Here is a 22,267-nt window from a genome sequence, read left to right as displayed (position 1 = left end):
ATGTATTTATGCTTTGAAAGGAAGATAATTGCTGTTTAATTATTAATGTGATGGGAATAGCTGAGTTGGGGAGGCCTATTCAGTAAGAATCCATATTAATTTCTATTTTCCAGCTGTGTAGCATTTAACTTCTTGATTTTTTTTTTCTCTCTTTTCCTCAATCTCCGCTCCCAATTCCCTCGTTCCCTCATCTTCAGACGTTTCTGTGTCTCCGCATACGAAAAGCTTTCCACTCTGCTGCCCAAGCAGCAAACGGCAGAGTCAGCCAAACCCCACGCCAGCCCTTAGGTTAACAGCCAAGCAGCAGAAGATTAGAGATGCCCGTAAGACGTATGTACCTTGCACGGAGGAAGAGGGGGGTCTCCAAGTCACGTCATTGCTTGAGGAATACACAGAGTGCGAGAAGCCCTCTGGAAAACGACAGTGCAAGACAAAGCACATGACTCCACAGGAGAGGAGAAGGAAGAGATTGTTTCTAGGTGGAGATGACAGCACGGATATAAAAAGCGCAGAGGAAAAGGTACGGTCTTTTGAATAGTGCCAAAATACTGTATATAAAGAATTGCTTTCAAGTGTTCTCCCATTCTGTAATGAGTATTTTATTGATCGTGTATGTATCACATAACAGAGTTTTACCATTTGGGACTAGCAATAAAGATTTATGAGGGTATTCAATCTGGGATTCTGACTGTCAGAAACTTACCGACAGTCGGAATCCCATACTGTTCTCGCTCAGCTCGACTGTAACTCGATAGCTGGAATTCAGTTTTCCAGCTGTGGGCGTGTCGGCGGAAACGTCCATAAATTCAACAATCCTTAGCCGTTTGAGACAAAACAGGTCCCACTTGTTTTAAATTCGGATCTGTTTTGTCGTAATCTGCCTTCAATGCTGTCTGAAACGGCAGCCATTGAATAGGTGACGGCCGCTATTTTCGCAGGCGGAAATAGCGGCTGGGATTGAAGGCCGCCCTTATCCTTATTATTAGGCAAACTTTCTTTTTTAGTTGCCTTTTACATTGCCTTCCATAAGGCTGCAGTAGCAAGTCGAATTTCTTTAACAACCAGATAGTCTGCTCACTCCTCCAATTTGTGAAACCCATAACTCCTACCATTCTTTCATTTATATGTACCACGGAACGAGACCATATTATTAACTGATGATGCCACATGCTTTTTAATTAGCAAAGTTAATAAATGTCTGGTTAATTAAGTCAGCTTTGCTCCAATAAATAAATCCTTTAAGCCTGCAGACTTGGTATACTCTTGATCCAGAGTTTCGTTTTGATCCTTTCATAAAATAACATTTTAACAGGTGTTTGAGTCCTTTTGTGGGTTGGACCAAACCTATCTTGATAATGTCCTTCATGCCTAGATGAATGTATTGCCTGGATACCTGTTCAATCTATAAATATGTAGGTGATTGGTGCACGTAACAGCTGTCCTCGTCAGAAAAGGACAGAGAGATGCTTAAAGTTAATAATTCTCTATGCAGACTGTTAAGTTCTTTCATCTCTTGTTGATCCGCACGGGGCCTATTGTCCACACATCTAGAAATCGCTGGTATATTTGCTGGGTAATTTGCACTTTGCTTAGGTGAAATTAAGTTCTGGCACATGATTCCAGAGCGGTCCACAATATATTTTTCGATGCGACAGGCATCGTTTCACAATTGAAAGGATTAATAGCTAGTACTGTGCTAACTACATTGCAGTGCAACCGAAAGGTCACCCACTTATAGATTTCTAATATTTCCTGCTTCTCCGTAGACATCTTGAAGTCATTCATTTTGTTACATTGTATTATGTCGGCTGGATTTGTACATTCATTTTCCCTGTCCCCTTGCAACGTCCTTTGGCACTTTATTATGGGGCACGCATACTGTGCCTATTTCTTGAGCTCAGTTTTTATTTCTGAAGCGGAGCTCAATTGATTTCTTTACTAAAACTAAAATTCGAATCCGTACAATGGAATTAGTCAAAAATAAAGTCTGACTTTATGAACAGTATTGTTTTAATGCAGTCTTTTTTTAATGTAGTAACTTTTTTCTGTGTGTGATTGTGACTCACACCCCTTTTTTCCTTCCTGTGACTTCAAACAGTCAGTCAATTTGCTAGCATCCAACCACCATAGTGCCTGATTCAGTGATAATGTGCCTGGCAATTTATTGAGATGCCGGCCAGCAGCTTTGCAGATCCCAGCAACTGGTTACAGACATGCATGCAACAGAAGTTTCTGATCTTATCTGAGTAACCGCATGGTCACGCAGAAGGGCCATGGTAATGGAGACACTGGCACCATGTTTTCTTAAAACAAGGCCGTACCCACCCTGAAAATGGTTGCAATACACATGAGTTTTTTCTGCCACTTCCTGTAACTGCCCCAAACAATACCTGACTGTTGGTCACATTGCTGATAATTGCTCCACTGTATAAACATCGGCCATAGTACAAACCTCTATAGGTTGCTTTAAAAGTGATTCATCTGTTATACACACTGACCAAGTTAGGTTTCTTGATCTGATGAAAAGCCTTGTGCCAGATAAATAGGCATGTTACTGTTATAGTGTGTACAGACTGTTAGATTTGGCTTCCGATGTTTCCAATATAGTGAACATCGGAAACCATACATGCAAATCGCATGCTTTTTTACGGCTTGCGAGCCCAATGCGCTGCCGATGCGCGCTCCCGTGTCCCAAAACGGCAGCCAGATAGAGAGGGCAGGTAAGACTATATTGTGCAGATCTGCACTATATAGTGTAAATTGTGTCCCTCTATCATGCGAGTCCCGATACCATCTGATCGCATTGGGACTCACATCTCACGGCATATCCTGTGTACACACCTTTTAATGTCTTTAGATGATAAACATAATGTGGTTTCTGGGTTTTGTTTTTTTTAAACACTGAGAGCTTTAGAACTTAAATTGGTGTTTCCTTAGGCAAAGGGCTGAAATAATTGCTTCATGCTCCATGGTCTTCTTACAGGTTGCCATACGGGCATCCAGAAAACTGATTGAGCTCTCCCCAGACGATGCCACTGTAAAACTACCAGAGCAGCTGCCTTTGCTACAGTCCTTATCACAGATGTCTCCACTGCAGGATACTACACCTAGCCGCCCAATGCCACCCGAAGCACGACGACTCATTGTCAACAAAAATGCCGGAGAGACTCTTTTACAGAGAGCAGCAAGGTTGGGATATGAAGTAAGTGCTGTTCCATGTGTTATTGATTTGCACATCGGATTTTCGTAGCATGCAGTCTGATAAGCCTTGGGGCAAAGTGGGCTTGTACCACACTTGTTATTCATTCATTCACCAGATTTCTGATTCTCACTGGTCTTTCCTCCTTCATGTGGTTGTTATAAAGGTTGTGTCTTATTATGCAAATACTATGGATGTTACATTGAACACTAAGGTCAATCACAATGTGGTGCAGGCATGGGACTGGACAGACTCCTCATACTACACTTTTGTGTACTCTGCTTTAGCAAAGCTGTGCTCTGCAGGAGTTGGTCCACACAGTCATTACCCCGGTATTTTAGTGTGACTTAACTAGGGTTGTGGAAGGAGGGGTTGGGGGATAGGGCCCAGCTACCACCATTTCCTACCACTGGACCCACAAATAAAGTTGAGGACTGGATAGTTATGGACTTACTGTAGGTAAGATATGTACACTATGCCAATATTCATGCAATTCAGCAATTGTCCGATAATGCATGCATCACAGTCACAATGCGTATAAGGTGCCATATTTGTCATTTTGTTCTGGATCCTGCCCTGTATTCGTGTATACAGGCACAATATCTATCTATCTTCCTTCTTTTATGAAGGAACTTGGATAAAGTAGGTTGGTCAGCTGCAGCAGAGCATATACTCCCTGAAGTGACCACCTAGCAACTCCTAAAATATTGCTTCGGAAGGAACATGCTGGTCTTTTGGCAACAGGAAACTTGCATCTCCCTTAAGTGCTTGTCTGGCTTGGTTTAAAAATAAATAAATAATAACTCCCACTGCTACAGGCATAGGAAGCTCTACCCACATCTTTACTACCGTCCTGATGGAATATCACACAGGTCACACCACGGAGCCTGATTTGTTATGGCACCACTGGCCCTGCCCCAGTGTATAAATCCTTCAATCCACACTATTTTTCAAGCAAGCCTGTGTAGCTGTCAGTCACTGCCGGCTGCTCTGTTCTAGAAGCACATCTATCCTAGCTCGTCTACCTGCCGTAGAGGACTGGAGTGCTGAGTAGATGTAGTTACTGAAATATTGGTTCTGCATTCTGCATAGTATCTAGCTCAGTAAGTTATACCAATCTGTCAAATCGTCTCAGTACTCACTTTTTAACATAACTTTGGATTATTATATTATAGCCTTATATTTCGGAGCACAAGATACAGTGAAAAATACCTGTAGTACAAAGTGGCTACAACTTCTTCTCCTCCTGACACTTATTGGGGATCATCTTCCCCACAAATACAGATAATAGAACAAACAATTATAGGTGGAGTCTACACAGCGCTTGTGAATGATATTATTTTTTCTGTTATCATTCACAAGCGCTGTGTAGACTCCACTTATAATTGTTTGTTCTAGTGAAAAATACCTAGCATTTCATTTGTAAAATACCACCACCTGGTGCACGTATCTGAGAGAATCTATTTATTTCATTTTTTAGGAATAGTACTTCTTTTGCTAGTTATATAGGGCCCCTTTGATGATCACTTAGAGGCAACTGGAACAGGCCTCTAAATGGTTTTATGTAAAATGCCCTTCCATATTCATTATTCAGTTCCTGGTCCCCTCGCCCACACCAAATTCAGCATGTTTAAAAAAAAAAAAACCTGAACGTTTCCATGCTTTACTTCCGGAACCTACACCATCTTTGGATTCTTAATTATCCAATAGACCCTCAATAAATGCAGATTCCCCAAAGAGTAAAACAGGATCTGAATCCATTAAAAGGTGAAATAGTTTTCTGTAGTCACTAGAATACTCTTGTCTGGTACGTCTGTGTTTTTAGGCTGTGCCGCAGACGTGTAACAGTATAGTGACTGATGCCATTAGAATAGGATGTAGAGTTACTGAAGCATGCTTGCTTGGCCTCCTGCGTGTCAGAAAGCTGATCTCTGAGCTGGTACCATGCAGTTGCCCGCACCTGATCCTGACACGTGACACAAGGGTGTCTTTCCCTTACTTGGACGAACATCTCATTAGCTCAGTGCTTCTCACTTTGGTCTAATATGTGCTGCCTCGACTAAACAAAAAAGGCTTCATGCGGTATCCTAGCGACCAGATCCTCAGGTCAGGTGCGCTCACAGCACAGATTAGCGTGCTCTCTCCCTGCTTGGTTTGAATCAGAATGAATAAAACGTTCTTGAGCTATTCCTCACCCCTCCCTCCGCCTGCTGACTAATAACAAGCTTGAACGCCAGGCAGTGAATCAACATGCGCAGCATCTCTGAGCAGTCTCCTTAACCTTTATAGATCGGTAGAGCAGGTTTCCTGGATCTTACAGCTTCTGAGAAATGGCAATACACTCTACGTGCAGCCTGGATATGTCTCTGCCTCGGATGCATATCGCCCAGCTTGCACGCAGCTGGTGCTGAGGGGTTTTTTTCTGCTCTGCTGCCAGACCCTTTTTATAACTTGCTCTAAGCATTTCATGTCTATCTACAAGAATACATGTGGAAGTCCTCGCTCCCCTCTGTGTTCCTAAAGAAGAGATTATTTCAGTCAAAATACGATGTCCTCTTTTTTTTTTTCCCCAAACCCCCCCCACAGTTTTCATCTGTTATAGAACTTTAGGTTCCTCAAGAGACTGTATCTAATGGAATAGCATTTGGTGGGAAGGCTATGTTTAAAAGATCTGGGAACTGAGATCTCATGAAGTCGCCTTTCGCAAACAAAATGTTCGATACTAGTAAGCCCGCTCGAAGCGAAAGCTAGTCTGCTAACTTGTGATTGCCTCTCTGTTTGTGCTTGTGTGAGAAAGAAAGGGGTGTAGTTCCACTTGCTGCCAATAGATGCCAGTGTTTCGGAGACACAGTTTTACAAAATCATCTATTATATGTCTAAAATAATAGATGACTTTGTAAAACTGTATTAATTGTATGCCTTCTAAGAGTGGTAAAACTTGAGCTATAGATCAGCATAACTATGCTCTCAGTCCGTTTACACACGCTGTTCAGTACATTCCTTGCCAGCAGCTGAATAGCCCATCTTAACTCCCCACTCAGACTACAATCTCACCCTACGGGGCAGAAGGAAGATTTATACTTTTGTATTGTTCATCTGTGTAAGTAGAAGGAAACCCATAGGAGCATTAGTGGCTGCAGGCTGTGTGTACGCAAATGTCTGTTCTCTACAGTAATGTCTCTATCCAGTGAGAGAAACAGCAACTTTAACTAGACCTTGTTTATCCATTGACTGGAACCCGTTTTACTTATAAGTGACTAGCTGCAGTCAATAGGTCGACCCCATATTGTGGACATGGTTCAATAGGTTGACAGGTAAAAGGTCAACTATTTTTATGGTCAACGGGTACAAAAGGTCGACATGACAATGGTCAAAACACAAATGTTGACGACTGTTCAATTTGTGTTCCTTTTACCAGATACGTGGGAATAGTAGCATGTGGCTAGTGCAAATCATGGCGGGCACAGCTAGTCCCAGAGATTCTACATTTCCACTAATTTTTTTCCACTATTGGTCACAGACTATGAAGTGCACAAGGTGTTCTAAAAAAAACCTTGTTGACCTTTTTAATCCTGTCGATCTTTTGTGCCTGTAGGAATAGTCCACCACGTTTCACTTTCGACCTTTGTCCCTGTTGACCTAGTGACTGTAGATCTATTATACCACACCTAAGTTCAATACGTCAAGGTTGTAAACGTAAAAGAGTTGTTGTTGTTTTTGACCATTGGTGTTGAGCATAGACTATGATGGGAGTTATAAAGTACAAAGACAATGGTTTACTTTTTTAAATTCAAAACATGTTTACAGCTATTTTAGTGTAGTTTATATTTTTCATTAACTTTTATGTACAGCGTAATGTACAGTTTCAGACCCTGCCAAAAAATGTATTTCCATTTTGTGTGGATTTCTTTCCCCCCATTTTTTCAATTAGTTTAAATGTATTAACAATGATTTCATTTATTAAATTTGTCGGTACTAGCACGGCACCCGCGATATTTGGTCGCACGACATATAATCGCATCGCATGCCATACACCCGATGCACTGCGATGCGATTTTAAATTTTATAAGCCCCCTATACGATGTTTATCTATGTTTACCCTAATGGGGGCTTACAATGTTAAATGCACCCCCACTATAAACGTGAACCCAAAGTGTGGCGAGCACAGTGAGCCTGCGAGGGGCGGCGCTACGTGTCCTACGACATTTTCATACCTCCACTATCCACGTTGGCGTGGAGTTGATGCTATATAGTGTGGCAAGCACGAAGCGTGGCGAGCAGACGCGTATTACTTTACATGTATTCCGCGTCCGCACACTATATAAAATCAACTCCACGCCGACGTGGATAGTGGGGGTATGAAAAGGTCGTAGGACGCGTACCGCTGCGCTCGCCACGCTTCGGGTTCACGTTCATAGTCGGGGTGGCCTGGGGGTGCATTTAACATTGTAAGCCCCTATTAGGGTGCTTGTACAATTTTAAATCGCATACCATTGTATATGCGATAGAATGGCATACAATGCCATACAATTCGATGGTATACAATTTAAAATTGTATAACATCGGCTGTCATCGCATCGCATACCATCGCATGCCTTATGGTCTGCGATACGATGCGCGCTGTGCTAGTACATAAGTACCAATTTGTCATAATACTATAACCTCCCATGATACAAATAACTATAATTTACTGTAATGATGGACCTACCGTATGCAGATAACTTTGCCATTTATTAACATGTTATGATTCTTCTGCTACAAGACCGTGTATACTGAATGTGAGACTTTGGTACCATGCGAGGGGATGTGTATGAGAACACATCCTCTTGCATGTGGCCGCCAGCAGGACAAATCATGCAGTGGTTGCCGACCATCGAATGATCTGCCTTTGGAAATAAGTCAGTCAGGACTGACTTTTTTATTTTCTCCCCAAATCACCAAAGATGAGACGGGCGCCGACATCCTGTGACAAAAGCCGCAAGAACCAGGCAGAAATCAACCCGCCTGTGTTCCCATGGAAATGCCCAACGTTTTGTGAGGGTGCCCGTAAAACACTGGGCGTTCCATGGTCCAGCCCCGTTTCCTACCCGGCCTTCCCTCCCCACAGCCCAGCAAGTGTGTAACTCACCAAAGCTGTTGCACAAGCGCAAACCTGGAGCTGAATTTGGATAATACCGAGTGATCCTTTGTCTTTATTTCTATGTAGCACTGCATTTATTCTGCTTTCATTCCATGCCGGAATTTGCTTTAGAGATTGTTTTTGCTTATTATATCATTTTATTGTTTTTCAGTAAGGATTTTATATAGTTAATACCTAGACTTTAACTGTCCCATTTACTTTACAGGAAGTTGTCCTTTATTGCCTGGAAAGCAAATCCTGTGATGTTAACCACCGCGATAATGCAGGGTATTGTGCATTACATGAGGCTTGTGCAAGAGGCTGGCTAACCATTGTCCGTCATCTCCTAGAACACGGAGCAGATGTCAATTGCAGTGCTCAGGATGGCACCAGGTGAGCTGGCTGGGTTGTGGAGGAAAATACATGACTGTTACTTGCACGGTTCTGTTGCATTTTATTTTAGTATCAGAAAACCTTAATTTATAGGTTATTAAAAGTGAAAGTATTGTAAAACAGGCATCATTATAGTGTTCCTGCCTTATTGATCATAAACACTACCACCTTCTTAAATGAGAGGCCACCGACTAATCTTACCTTGCCTTCTCCTATTCGCAGGCCAATCCATGATGCTGTGGAGAATGATCACTTAGAAATTGTACGTTTATTACTGTCCTATGGCGCCGATCCTACTCTGGCAACGTACTCGGGGAGAACAATCGCCAAAATGACACACAGCGAGATGATGGAAACCTTCCTAACTGGTGAGCTTTATGCTTCAGCTTTCTTTTATTTAGCCAAGCTGGGTTGCTATTCGATCAAGACTGCTGAGTGTGACCTACATGTCTGTTATCCTGGGCATGGATACCATGCATCACCCTAAATGTGCAATTTTGTATTTTTTTTACCTGACTCTTTCAAGAGATGGTAAAGGAAACACTTTGCAGCCTTAGGGTTTTTTTTTTCTATTTTTAATTGATCGGTAGATCAATATTTTTGGTAATAACTTTAGCATAGCATTCATCTTGCTTTTGTCTTGTTTGACAAATCTCGAACTACTTGCATAATCAACAGAAAACACTTGCATTAAGCGATAATTACCAATTTGGAACTGAGATTGGCCCCCAAATTTGTCTTTTACAATTCATTGTAAAGGCAAATTTGCAAACCTGTACACATTTCTTTTCTCTACAGGTTACTTAATGATTATGCATCCTTGAGTTATTTTATTACACCAACTCATTGCAAATTATATAAATGTGTCATGGTGGACTGCATGTAAAACACATGTATATTCTAGAGATGGGAACCATGTTTTTTTTTTTTTTTATTGCTTAAGCAATTGCGCCAACTGAAATATACAAGGCCATTCAGCATTATCCGGAGCATTTTACGATTGTAAGACAGCAGGAGACCGTAGCTGGCAGCTCTGCTGTGCGGATGTGATAGCGTTTGTTACCCTTCCCTTTCGCCTTCTACCGTGTTAAAGACAGCTAAATTAGGCAGCGAGCGTGTGATCTTAGCTGTCGCATAATGAGAAATCCCAGTGACTGACTTGAAACCTGGTTTAATAACTCTCGCGTTGCCATACGACATCTGCACTGCCCCCGCTGTCAAAATCACGGCTGTTTAGAATGCAGAATTTTAAGCTTCATACATTTGACATCTCTACGACCAAAACAAATTATAGTACAACCAAACCAGATTGATTAAGTGATTATTAGCAGTGCTGCATAGTTTATACTCCATGAATATGTTATTAATGAAGGTTTCGAAGAATATTATTTTGCCTTAGAATGCTTATCGTATCTACACAAAATAGTTTAAGTCAAATGCAGGCACGTCTGTCTCTCTTGTCCCAGCTGGGTCTACTTGCTAATGCTGCTGCTGAGATGCCCATGGGCAGTGGCAGAGATCAGCATCTATAGAAGCACCATGGAATCTTGCATCAGCCTTATGGTGACTCAGGGAGGCATGCACAGACATAGAACATTGGCTGCTCGAGTGCAACATCCCCATTGCATCCACCTCTGAATCATGACCTCTGTCCTGTCTTTGGGAATATGGACAGAATAGAATCAAAGAGAGGACTACATGATTAAATGATATACCAATTCACATGACTGCCTTTATAATAAAGCATAGAATGTGTTGACCTCTTTTTGTTGCAGATCATAAGGTGCCCATACACGTTTTGAATTTAACATGCTGTGCGTTTTGAACTTCAAGGTGCCGTGCGATTTTGGCACTTGTAGGGGATGCGATGTACAGTAAAGTACTGCCTGCAGATACTTTTTGTGCTATACAATATTGTACCCGTGGGGATGCGCATCGCATCGCCGTAGGTACACGGCGCGATTCTAACCAATGAGATGCGTTTTGAACTTTAAAAGTTCAAAACGCATGTTAAAATCGCGACGTGTATGGGCACCTATAGTATTCATTCTAGCACCCCACAGGTTTTAAATTCCATGCAGATCCTCTTCCCTGCCTGGGGTGTCGCTGTTTGCTATGGTGTCTATCACATTGTGGCCTGTATCCCAGTACAGATCAGACTATCAGAAACACCAAAAGCAGACAGCGGCACTCCAGGCAGGGAGGAGGAACTGCATGGGTTTTGAAAGGTTCAGAGTGCTAGAATGAACACTAGAACAATAGCAAACCTTTAATGGAAACTTGTTTATTCATTATTTATTTTATTGACAGTTTCTAATATAGCGCAGCAGATTCTGTTGCTTTACAATGGTATCCAGCAGTAATTAACTATAGGGCTTTATGGGAATCCTGAAGGAAAATGGCTGTTAATCTCTTTCGCGGGGGCAATAAGGGCAGTATTGTGTTCTGCTATAATTTTACACTAGCATTATATATAAATTACAGCTTTGCTTTTATCTTTGCTCCCCCAGAGTACCTAACTGATTTGCAAGGACGCAATGTAGATGACCCCGGACTTTCCTGGGATTTCTACGGCAGCTCAGTCTGTGGTAAGCATGAATTTTACTTCTCTGTACAGTGAATGATTAAACACTGATGCAAGTAAATAATGTCTTTGGTTCTTCATGCAAGTAGTTGAGTTTCTGAAAATTGACCCTATGTACAAGTGGTTACTACCAAGCTGTTTGTCAGAGGCTTGTATTCTCCACATAGCAACAGTAGCATCTTTATGATTTTAGAACAATGAGGAAACTATTTCCGCTGCTTCCTAAACCTAATTTTTTTAAACCATTAAGATTAAGCCAAATTTATTCGGTAAATGGCAGCTCTGTGGGTTTATAGCTGTATATTTTTGATGTCCGTTTGATGCTATGATCACTGTTCTCTATCTGCAGATTCAAAGGAAGAAAGTGGATTCGATATTTTAGCAAATCCGCCTGGTCCTGATGATGACGAAGATGGCTACATAGATGCCTTTGAATTTGAATTCTCAGACAGTCCTCTACTGCCTTGTTACAATGTCCAGGTCTCTTTCTCAAAAGGGTAAGTTTGTATATTAGCAACTACAGTTACATAAACAGTGTGAGTGTACTTGTAAAGCAACACAAATTGCAATAGAAAATACCGTCAACTCTGTGTTTCATAATGCGTAACACTGACCGTTACATGAGACTGGGAATCTCTTAGTGTGGAACGGACTGACTATTGCGTTTCTAAGGATTGAGGAATGTGATTGCTCAGTTCTATCTGTATTGGTGGTGTTTATCTCACCTGTGCTGATGTATATCCATCTGTAGGGTGCGCCCTAGGAAGCAGAGCCACATTAAGCTTATGCATCCATCAAGCTCTCTACACACTGTAACCCTAACACCTGTATGTGTTGCAATTTGGGCTTGTTTAGATTTCTACCATAATAAAGTTAGCGCCACATCATATCCATAACTACTTATGCATGTATGATATAGGCATGTACATATGATATTTCTGCTCAGTCCATATTTATTTGAGCCAGGCTACACCTAGTAGGACTATTGGAATCCCGTCTCTGTAATTACCATATTTATTGTCCTTTGTTGTATAAAATAGTATTACTCGCTAGGCTATTTTAGTTTTCCTTTGCCAAAATACTGGTTTTGTAGTAAGCTGGCTTGTGCCTGACGGATGTTTTGACCAGCTCGGTTTCAGCATGTCCCTGAGAGCACACATTGAATGAGGACAGAGCATCCGTGCCACTGGCTTTCTGTAAATAACCCTGCTCTGGACTGCGTGTGTGGTAGTTAATGGGGATACCGAAGCTTGTTCTAGTCAGCTACTGATTAATCCACTGCTCCATGATTTACATGAACAGACGGGAGGCAACGGCTGTACTAGGAAGTGTTGTCAGACGGACAAAAGATCAGACAGTGTACATCTTTCTCATTAACACCGAGATGCACACAGTAGAGATTACCACAGTAATGTTTTATATATTCTACGCAATTTTGTCTGTTCAAAACTGCGGAGTGAGAGTAATATGGGATGTATTTATTATGTCAACAGTGACATTGTCAACCATGTTAATGTCTGCAGCGCCAGATCAACACGCCTAAAATACTAATAATAGATTTGGTTGCTTTAAGTCGTATTGTAACCTGGTTAACCATGTTGCCTTGCTATTCCTTTGGAGCAGGCAGATTCCCATTTAGACTGTATGGGGCCCTAGCTAGGCATGATACTGGTTTGGGGCCCCCATCTCTGAAAGAATCCGTAGCACTATACACACACCCTTACCTTGCTGAACAGCCTCTCACCCCCCCCTTCCTCGATGAACAGCCTCTCACCCCACTTTCCTCGCTTCCTAGATTCTCATGCCCACTTTCCTCTCATTCCCACCTTCCTTACTGCGCACCGTCTCATGCCCACCTTCCTTGCTGCCTAGCCTCTCATGCCCACTTTCCTCTCATTCCCACCTTCCTCACTGCGCAGCTTCTCATGCCCAGCTTTCTCGCTGCCTAGCCTCTCGTGCCCACCTTCCACCCTGCACAGTCTCCTCTGCTCCGATTCCTGTACCCCAAATTAGAAATCATCCCGTACTACTAAGTCTGGGCTGCAGTGAGAAAGTATGGGGGAAATCCCATTTATAGTGGACACCAGGCTGAACCACCTTGGGGGGCTGATGCTATGGCATGGGAATACATTGCCATAATGGCAACCACACCCAAATTGGTCAGCCAAGGGCTGTAATTCCTCAATAAGTTTGGGCCTGAACCCCTTGAGACAGCAGGTTTGAGATTAATGGTAAAAGAATAGATAAGTGCCAATATGTCATGACATGTGCCCTCTGGGACATGTAGTCCAACTGTAAAGAAAATATTGACTTACCCTAGTACTCTGGATATTAATCAGTATGCTGGATATTATTCTCTGGGCGATACCAAAGTTCGGGGCCGCACACCGCTATGGCCCCTACACATGGAGCGATGTAGGGGCATTTTTTTAAGCAATCTAGTGACCTCGCTCCATAAAGTGCCCCATTACGCTCTCTGCACGTGTTACATTTGCCACCCCTGCAACGCTCATAGTTTTTCCCATTTTGAGAACAAATTTACCTTGCGATCAACTTTGAATTGTGTCCTATGATGTGCACTACTGAAAAGTTAGTAATATATAATGATGCTTAAATAGGTTTGTGCAACCATTTAAATAATGTCTTTACTTTTTTTTCCTTAGGCCAAGAAACTGGTTACTTCTGTCTGACGTAACCAAACGGTTAAAGACGTCCTCACAGTCTTTCAGCATAGAGTATCCACATCTTGAAATAGTCAGTATTCCTGAAGCCGAGTTCTACAAGCAGGTTTCCCTAAGCCAGCTCTTTTCTTCACCAGACGATCTTGAAGGCTTTAGTCCAGACAGCAAAGAAATGCTCGAGCTGGTGGAATTTACAAGTGAACTGCAAACATTACTTGGATCTTCCGTTGAGTGGTTGGATCCTGAAGGAGACACGTCCTTTGCCAGCTGTTAAAAAGCCAGACTCTTACCTAATCGTGTAAAAAAAAAAATGATTCCTTATTTGTGAATATGTGCTATAAAGAGAGAACACTATTCTATATAAACCAGTGTAAAGTAAAAAAAAATATATCTATAGATCTTACATGGGACTGTCTTTTTTCAGAAAACCTAAATAGATTTATATGGTCCTGAAAAGTTCAGTGCACATTTTGCTTTGGAAGATATCATTTTGTTTTTACCTGTAACACTTTATTTTATTATATATTTTTTTTAATTAATACTTTTTTGCAAAGCACTGAAGGCACGAAAGATACTTTATCATTTGTATTCGAAAGTCATGTGGAAAAAGGAGTGGCACTTCATGACATTTTTTATGTTTACAAAAATTACCTGTTTTTTGGTAAATAATGTTGGATGTAATCCAAATTTTTTGTAATATAAATAAAAATTATAAATATATATATATAAATATATAAATATCCATAGAAATTTTGTTTTGAAGTTTTGTATTCTAATTTAAAATCTCTGAAATTTAATTTTCACACCTAAATTTAGTGTGTGTGCATATATGTGTCTGTATATATGTATACATTTATATGTACGTGTGCACACACCTCTATACATATATAAATATATACATACGTTCAAACGTTTTATGCTCTAATTTAAAGAAAAAATAAAGACCATGAGCTATTTTTTTCTCTTGTAAGATATTCTGACTGTATGATAGTGTTGCAGTCCAGCTGAATTGTATATAAACTAAAATCATTTCTTGAGATGTGTGTGCAATGTTTTGAAATCTGTGTTTAAACTTTGTAAGGAAACCACCTGCCTTTGTATTTATATTTTACAAGACTTTTTCTTAAAAGGCAATAAAACTGTTCAGTAAATGGACTCCGTGCACTTGTGTTATTCAGTTCCTCTTAAAAGAATAAAAGACGATTGATCTACTTATATGGACCGCTTTGTGTCCCCCATTTGGAGTCCTAGAAGCAGAAAAAGGATTGTCAGGTACTGTATCCCCATATTTGTCTATGCAGGGCGATGGAGGATATCGCTAGCGCAAGCCATGCTTCTGATTGTAGCATGACCCCCGTGTGCTCCAATTCAACACACCCGGCATTGGCAGTGAGGTCTCTGGGTGCACATTGTCTAATGTGTACCCAGCTTCAGGAAGCATTATATACAATCCAGCACAAGATGTGGCACAATATAAAATGGCGGCACTGTAGTAAGGTATAATATCAACTGGGGACACTGTCATAATGTGAATTGGGGATGCTGTGTGGCATAATGGGCCTTATTCTGGTTCACTATCTTAAGCTGTGTACACACGGGGGCGATATATTGCTCAGTGTCTCCTTTTCATCAGCGACCAGAGATGGTCGCTGATGAAAGGGAACCTCTGCTGGGGAGACGTAGAGGGAATCAGTTGGTCGCAGGACCAGCGATCATAAGGGGGCTAAAAACGGGAACGCGCACCCGCAGATTTATCATCGGTGCACACTCCAATTGCTGGCAATATGGTCGCTGAGCGACCATATTGCCAGCGATTATAGCCCGTGTGTATGCACCTTTATAGAAACCATGTGCACTGCATGGGGGGCAGATGTAAAATGTGCAGGGAGAATTAGATTTGGGTGAGTTATTTTGTTTTTGTGCAGGGAAAACACTGACTGCTTTATTTTTACACTGCAATATAGATCTCACTTTGAAGTTAAACTCAACCCAAATCTAACTCTCTCTGCACAAGTAACATCTACCCCACCTGCAGTGCACATGGTTTTGTCCATCTAAGAAGGAATTTGCCGGAAGGAGTGAACCAGAAAAAGGCCCAATGTGTATTGGCTGCCCTACACTGTGACATCAGGGAAACTAGGGAACTACGATGGTTCATAAAAATAAAACTAGGGCACTACTGTAAGGTATAATGTTATCTAGGCACAAGTCTGGTTAATAAAATGAACTGGAGCACTATTATGGGTATAAAGTGAAGCTTGATTACTTAATTGAGTTGGAAACTGAAGCAGGCGAGTTAGAATACTGAAAAAGGTGAGTTTGAACACAGTCTAAATGTTCATATTCTGTTTTATTGTAATATATTCATCTTCTTTCTATCCTATTGTAACCTGTTGCTCAATTTTGACATTTAATTCATTGTATCTATATTTTTCCAACATTGTATTTCATTTTACTCATTCACTATTATTTTCTCGGTACTTATGTATTATCTGGGCTCCCATGTTGAATGCACCCCATTTTTTCATACCCCTACTATCCAACTACGCATGGAGTTGATGTTATATAGTGTGGCGAGCGCAGCGAGCCACCGTGCCCGAAGCGTGGCGAGCCCCGCGAGGGGATGCGGTCTCATAAGAAAGACGGAAGCCCAGATATTACATAAGTACCATTTTCTCTTATCTTTGCCACACATTTATTGCACTCTGTTTCCCTCTTCACGCCTGCTCACATTTGCCTCACTTCTGACCTTCTCTGTTCCCTTCATCCTCTCACTTGTTGTTGTTTCATACTTAATTGGATTACTCAATCAACCTGATTTTACCCACTGGTCTCCTCCCTGACAGTAGTTCCTTGCCTGTTACCTTCTCTCTCACTCTGTTTTCTACCAAATCTACTACAGACGCTGTCTGTCCTCCCAAATCCCTCTGTCTGCTTTCACTAACCTACCCTCTCACCTTCGGTTCCTCATGGCTGTTAATCTCTCAACTTCACTTTCTCCAACTGCTCCTCCCCCCTCCCATACCTATCCTGACCACTCGCCCCCGCACCCCCACCCTCCCAATGACCCCCCCTCGCTTCTGCAATCCCAAAAACCTTATCCACATAAATACACAACACACCCCCCCTCTTTCCTGTGCACTATGGAACGCCAGATCCATCTGCAACAAACTCCCTGCCATCCATGACCTATTCATCTCTAGAGCATTCCACCTCCTTGCTATCACCGAGACCTGGCTCTCCACCTCTGATTCTGTCTCTCCAGCTGCTCTCTCCCACGGTGGCCTCTCTTTCTCTCACACTCCCAGGCCTGACGGTCGCCAAGGTGGCGGTGTGGGTTTTCTCCTCTCAGCCTCATGCACCCACAGTGTCATTCACCCTGAACCCTCTCTCCTTTTCTCCTCCTTTGAGTCTCACTCTATCCGTCTATACTACCCCTACCACCTCCGTGTCGCTGCAATCTACCGCCCCCCTGGCCCTATCTCCCAATTTCTTGACAACTTCGCCGCCTGGCTTCCACACTTCCTCTCCTCCGACCTGCCATCTGTCATTCTTGGTGACTTTAACATCCCCTTGGATAACCCCGCTGATCCTGGCACCTCCAAACTCCTCTATCTCTGCTCCTCTCTTGGCCTATCTCAGTGGACTACCTCTCCCACCCACATCCAAGGACACTCCCTCGATCTCGTCTTCTCTCGCTCTTGTTCCCTTACTGACTACACTATCTCAGCTTTTCCTCTTTCTAACCATCACCTCATCTCCTTCTCCCTCACTGCTTCCCCCTCTCCCACCCCCCCTCCCAAGCACATTGTCTCACGGCATAACGTCAACACACTTGATCTTGCTGCCTTCTCAAACACGCTGTGTCCTCTTCTCGCCCCAATTGCCCTCATGTCCTGCCCGAACCTCGCTGCCTCCCTCTATAATGACACCCTATCTTCGGCATTGGACTCTATCCCCCTTCGATGCTCCAAACCCCAACCGTGGCACTCACCTATCACCCGATTCCTTAAAAAGTGCTCTCGCACTGCTGAGCGCTTCTGGAAGAAATCACGCTCCCTTGCGGATTATCTCCATTTCAAATTCATTCTTTTCTCCTTCAGCTCTGCCCTTGCTCTGGCCAAGGAATCCTACTTTAAGTCCCTCATCCTTTCCCAATCATCCAATCCCCGCAGGCTCTTCGCCACCTTCAACTCCTTGCTCTCCCCCCCTCCTCCAGCTCTTCCGTCCTCCATCGTAGCCGCTGATTTTGCTACCTACTTTTCAACCAAAATCTCCTCTCTCAGGACTGCCATCACTGCTGCCATGACCTCACCCTCTCCCTCCTCCCCTCCTACATCTCCACTCCCCTCCTTCCAACCCCTGTCCTCATTTTACCCCACCACTGCTGCTGAAGTCCACTCTATCCTTCAATCCGCTTCTCCCTCCACCTGCCCGCTCGATCCTATCCCCTCCAATATTATCCGTCGTCTCAGTCCATCAGTCTGCTCTCACCTGGCTCACCTCTTTAATCTTTCCCTATCCTCTGGGATCTTCCCTTCCTCCTTCAAACACGCTCTTGTCTCCCCAATTCTCAAAAAAACAAATCTGGACCCCAACTCTCCATCCAACTACAGGCCCATCTCCCTCCTCCCTTTTGCCTCCAAACTCCTAGAACGTCTGACCTATAATCGTCTCCTAAGCCACCTTACTGCTAACTCCACCCTTTACATTCCACTGAAACTGCCCTGACCAAAGTCACTAACGATCTACTATCGGCTAAATCCAAAGGCCTCTTCTCTATCCACATCCAGCTTGATCTGTCGGCTGCCTTTGACACTGTTGACCACCCTCTCCTGCTCAACACCCTCCGCTCCTTTGGCATCACTGGCACGGTCTTCTCCTGGTTCACCTCATACCTCTCCGATCGCTCCGTCTCCACTCCGAGCTCCTCCTCTCCTACTACCCCCCAGCCAGTCGGTGTTCCCCAAGGGTCAGTCCTTGGCCCTCTCCTCTTCTCCCTCTACACCACCTCTCTGGGCACCCTCATCAGCTCCTATGGTTTTCATTACCACCTTTATGCTGATGATACCCTAATCTATCTCTCCTCCCCCGACTTATCCCCATCACTCCTGTCCAAGGTCTCCGAATGCCTCACGGCCATCTCAGCCTGGATGACCCAACGCTTCCTGAAACTAAACATGGCTAAAACTGAACTTCTAATCTTCCATCCCCCGAACATCCCCTCTTCTCCCACTATCTCCATCAGCATTGGTGAAACCGAGATCACGTCCACCGACCAAACGCGCTGCCTCGGTGTCATCATTGACTCCTCCCTCTCTTTCACCCCCCACATTCGTGCTCTCTCACAGTCTTGCCGCTTTCACCTACGCAACATCTCACGCATCAGACCATTCCTCTCCACTGACGCGACCAAAATTCTCATTCACTCTCTTGTCATCTCCCGCCTTGACTACTGCAACATCCTTCTCTCTGGGCTACCTCTCACCCGCCTCGCACCTCTCCAATCCATTCTTAACGCTGCTGCTAGGCTCATCTTCCTCTCCCGCCGCTCTACCTCCGCCTCCCCCCTCTGTTTATCTCTTTACTGGCTCCCCATTCCTTTCCGAGTTCTCTTTAAACTCCTCACCACCACCTACAAGGCTCTCTCCTCCTCCACAGCTCCCTACCTCTCTTCACTGATCTCTATCCACACTCCCTCCCGTCCTCTTCGCTCCATCGCTGACCGCCGACTGACCTCTCACCTAATCACCTCCTCCCACTCTCGCGCTGCCCCCCTGCACTGGAACAACCTCCCGCCACCCATCAGGCTATCTGATTCCCTTACCTCCTTCAAGCGCTCCCTAAAAACCCACTTTTTTCGAATAGCCTATCCCTCCTCCTAACCTCTTTTGATCCTCCTATCCTGCCTCCGTTCCCCTCCGTTCCTACTTATCCTATTGTATTTCGTTCGTCCACCCACCTATTTTTAGTATGTTAACTCTTATGTGCAGGGCCCTCCTTCCTCACGTACTCACCCTACCTCATTACCTCACCTGTGCTCCTGTCCTGTTCTTCCCTTCCTCTACTTCATCTTCAGTCTCCTTGACAATTTTGACACCTACTTCTGAACTGATGCTGATTTTAGTTCTACCAGCTATACCCCTATTTATACTGTATCTTTCAACACACCCTGTACGTTACCTTGTAATTTGTTTTTTTTTGTTTGCTATGTACGGCACTGCGGACACTTTGCGGCGCCTTATAAATAAACGTACTACTACTACTAACTGCTGTGCATCTCAAAAAGCATCGGAACAGGGGCTCCTTTAATATGTTGCTATGGGAACCCACAAAGTTCTGGTTACACCACTGTCAGAGGGATTTCAATTGGCAAGCATCAATGCATTTAATACCTTATCCGCTACTCCTGGGCATTTAGCCCTGGTCCTTGCTTCCTACACTCTCCATCAGTTGGACAGTGTGGATGGAGTTGATCTATCGGACGTGGTTTGGTTACAGTTGCTGGGCTTCACATTGACCAAACATGTATTGGCTTAAGCAGCTCTCTCCATTCGTCTTTCCTTTTCTGATATATTCATGAGGACTTCCTGCATGAAGCATAATTCTGTATAGGTCTGCCCTCCATTCATAAGGTTGTGATAACCTTTCATATCAGCAGTCAATTGCCCTTTCCCGTTAGATCTCCAGATATCAGGTATCTGGTTGTAATCCGCACACTCCGGATCTGAGTTCCCGGCAATGCTTCCATCAGTAACTGATGCTCTGCTTTGTGTGACTTGCCAAATGCCTTGATGGCTAACCTTGGCCCTCCAGCTGTTGTTGAACTACACATCCCAGCATGCTCTGCATCATATTTAGCATGGCCAAGTAGCAAAACTGAAGCAGAGCATGCTGGAATGTGTAGTTCAACAACAGCTGGAATTTCAAGGTTAGCCTTCAAGGGTCTAGTGCATGGGTCTTCAACCCGTGGCCCTCCAGATGTTGTGAAACTACATGTTCCAACATGCATTGCCACATTTTTTTCCTATTAGAGCATGCCAAAACTGTCAGGGCATGCAGGGACATGTAGTTCCATAACATCTGGAGGGCCACAGGTTGAAGACCTGTGGTCTAGTGGATGGTAAGGTATGAAATACCGCCTGTCGGCACGTCAGCTCAAAAAAACAGTGAAGCCTAATCAGTCGACCTAATGCTTGTGTCGACCTATCCACCTGTCGACCTTGTGCCATGTTGACCTAGTGGTGTCAACCTAATGACTGTCGACCAACAGACCGTATCCCACGTTTGGTACAAAAATCTAGTAATCTTTGGGACAATCAACCTTTCTCTCCCAAATTCTGGAAAGAAGACAATAGTCATTCAGACAAATTTGTTAAATCTGGTTGATTTCACAAACGTATCCACACATTTGCTTCCATACATTGCCAGATTTTTGTTCTTACCAGACACATCGGACAGATAAATCCTTAGGTATGTACCCAGCTTCAGAGACATCATTGTGGCATACTATCCACCAACATCAGAGTTAAGTGTTTTGCATGTGTGTGTATATATATATATATATATATATATATATATATGTATATATATATATAGAGGATTGGTTGCGGCCTGGCACTCTCCTTCAGTTTTGCAGCTGCCCCGATGCCCTCAGTGAAAATTCAGTATTGCGTGGAGAAAGACGCGGCACTTAGAGGTCTTTTTTCAAAGGTGTATTTGGCAAAAGAAAATGACCAGTCATCTTCTTTTGCCAAATACACCTTTAAAAAAAGACCTCTGAGTGCCGCGTCTTTCTCCACGCAATATATATATATATACAGAGCCGGCCTTAGGCATAGACAAACTAGGCAATTGCCTAGGGCATTTGGAATACCTAGGGGCATCAGCAGCTTCTGCTGATTAAAATGATATGCAGCATGCCTATATTCTGTGTGTGAGTGAGGCTGTATCTGCATATGAAATAGTGTATTCATGGAAATCACTGTAACATACCATTCTGTATGCAGGTACAGCCACAGTCGCACACAGAATATATTCATGCCACATATCATTTTAATCATTGGAAGCTCCTTGTGTGTCCTGGTCACATAACAATGCAAATAAGACAAATTTTCAGCAAAAAATGCACCCAACGTTAGCAGAACTGGCCAGGAGCTGTATGGCTTATTGAGTCAAGATGTATGAGGAAACATCTGTATCCAAGCAGAGGAAGAGGTCACAGTGTTAGTGGCTGTGCGAGTGCTGTCTGTGGGTGGGTTGGTTGTGCAATAGTGTTTGGCATATGTGTA

The 22,267-nt window shown here is 43.3% G+C and overlaps 1 protein-coding gene across 8 annotated transcripts in view; it reads left to right on the top strand.

The window, feature by feature from the left end:
* Positions 1-15,131, top strand: part of BCOR (BCL6 corepressor) — a 162,090-nt gene extending 146,959 nt beyond the window's left edge. For all 8 annotated transcript variants that reach the window (XM_083172621.1, XM_083172616.1, XM_083172619.1 and 5 more), the window contains 7 exons: positions 198-520; positions 2,984-3,202; positions 8,545-8,711; positions 8,934-9,079; positions 11,222-11,299; positions 11,645-11,792; positions 13,959-15,131. In XM_083172621.1, the coding sequence (XP_083028747.1) occupies positions 198-520; positions 2,984-3,202; positions 8,545-8,711; positions 8,934-9,079; positions 11,222-11,299; positions 11,645-11,792; positions 13,959-14,250 (1,373 nt within the window). In that variant the 3' untranslated portion in view covers positions 14,251-15,131. The remainder of the gene's footprint in view (positions 1-197; positions 521-2,983; positions 3,203-8,544; positions 8,712-8,933; positions 9,080-11,221; positions 11,300-11,644; positions 11,793-13,958) is intronic.
* The last annotated feature ends 7,136 nt before the right edge of the window (positions 15,132-22,267 follow it).

The sequence above is a fragment of the Crinia signifera genome, chromosome 2 (assembly GCF_055691185.1).
Source record: "Crinia signifera chromosome 2, ASM5569118v1, whole genome shotgun sequence".
NCBI classification, from domain to species: Eukaryota; Metazoa; Chordata; class Amphibia; order Anura; family Myobatrachidae; genus Crinia; species Crinia signifera.
This window is presented reverse-complemented; position numbering and strand designations above follow the sequence as displayed.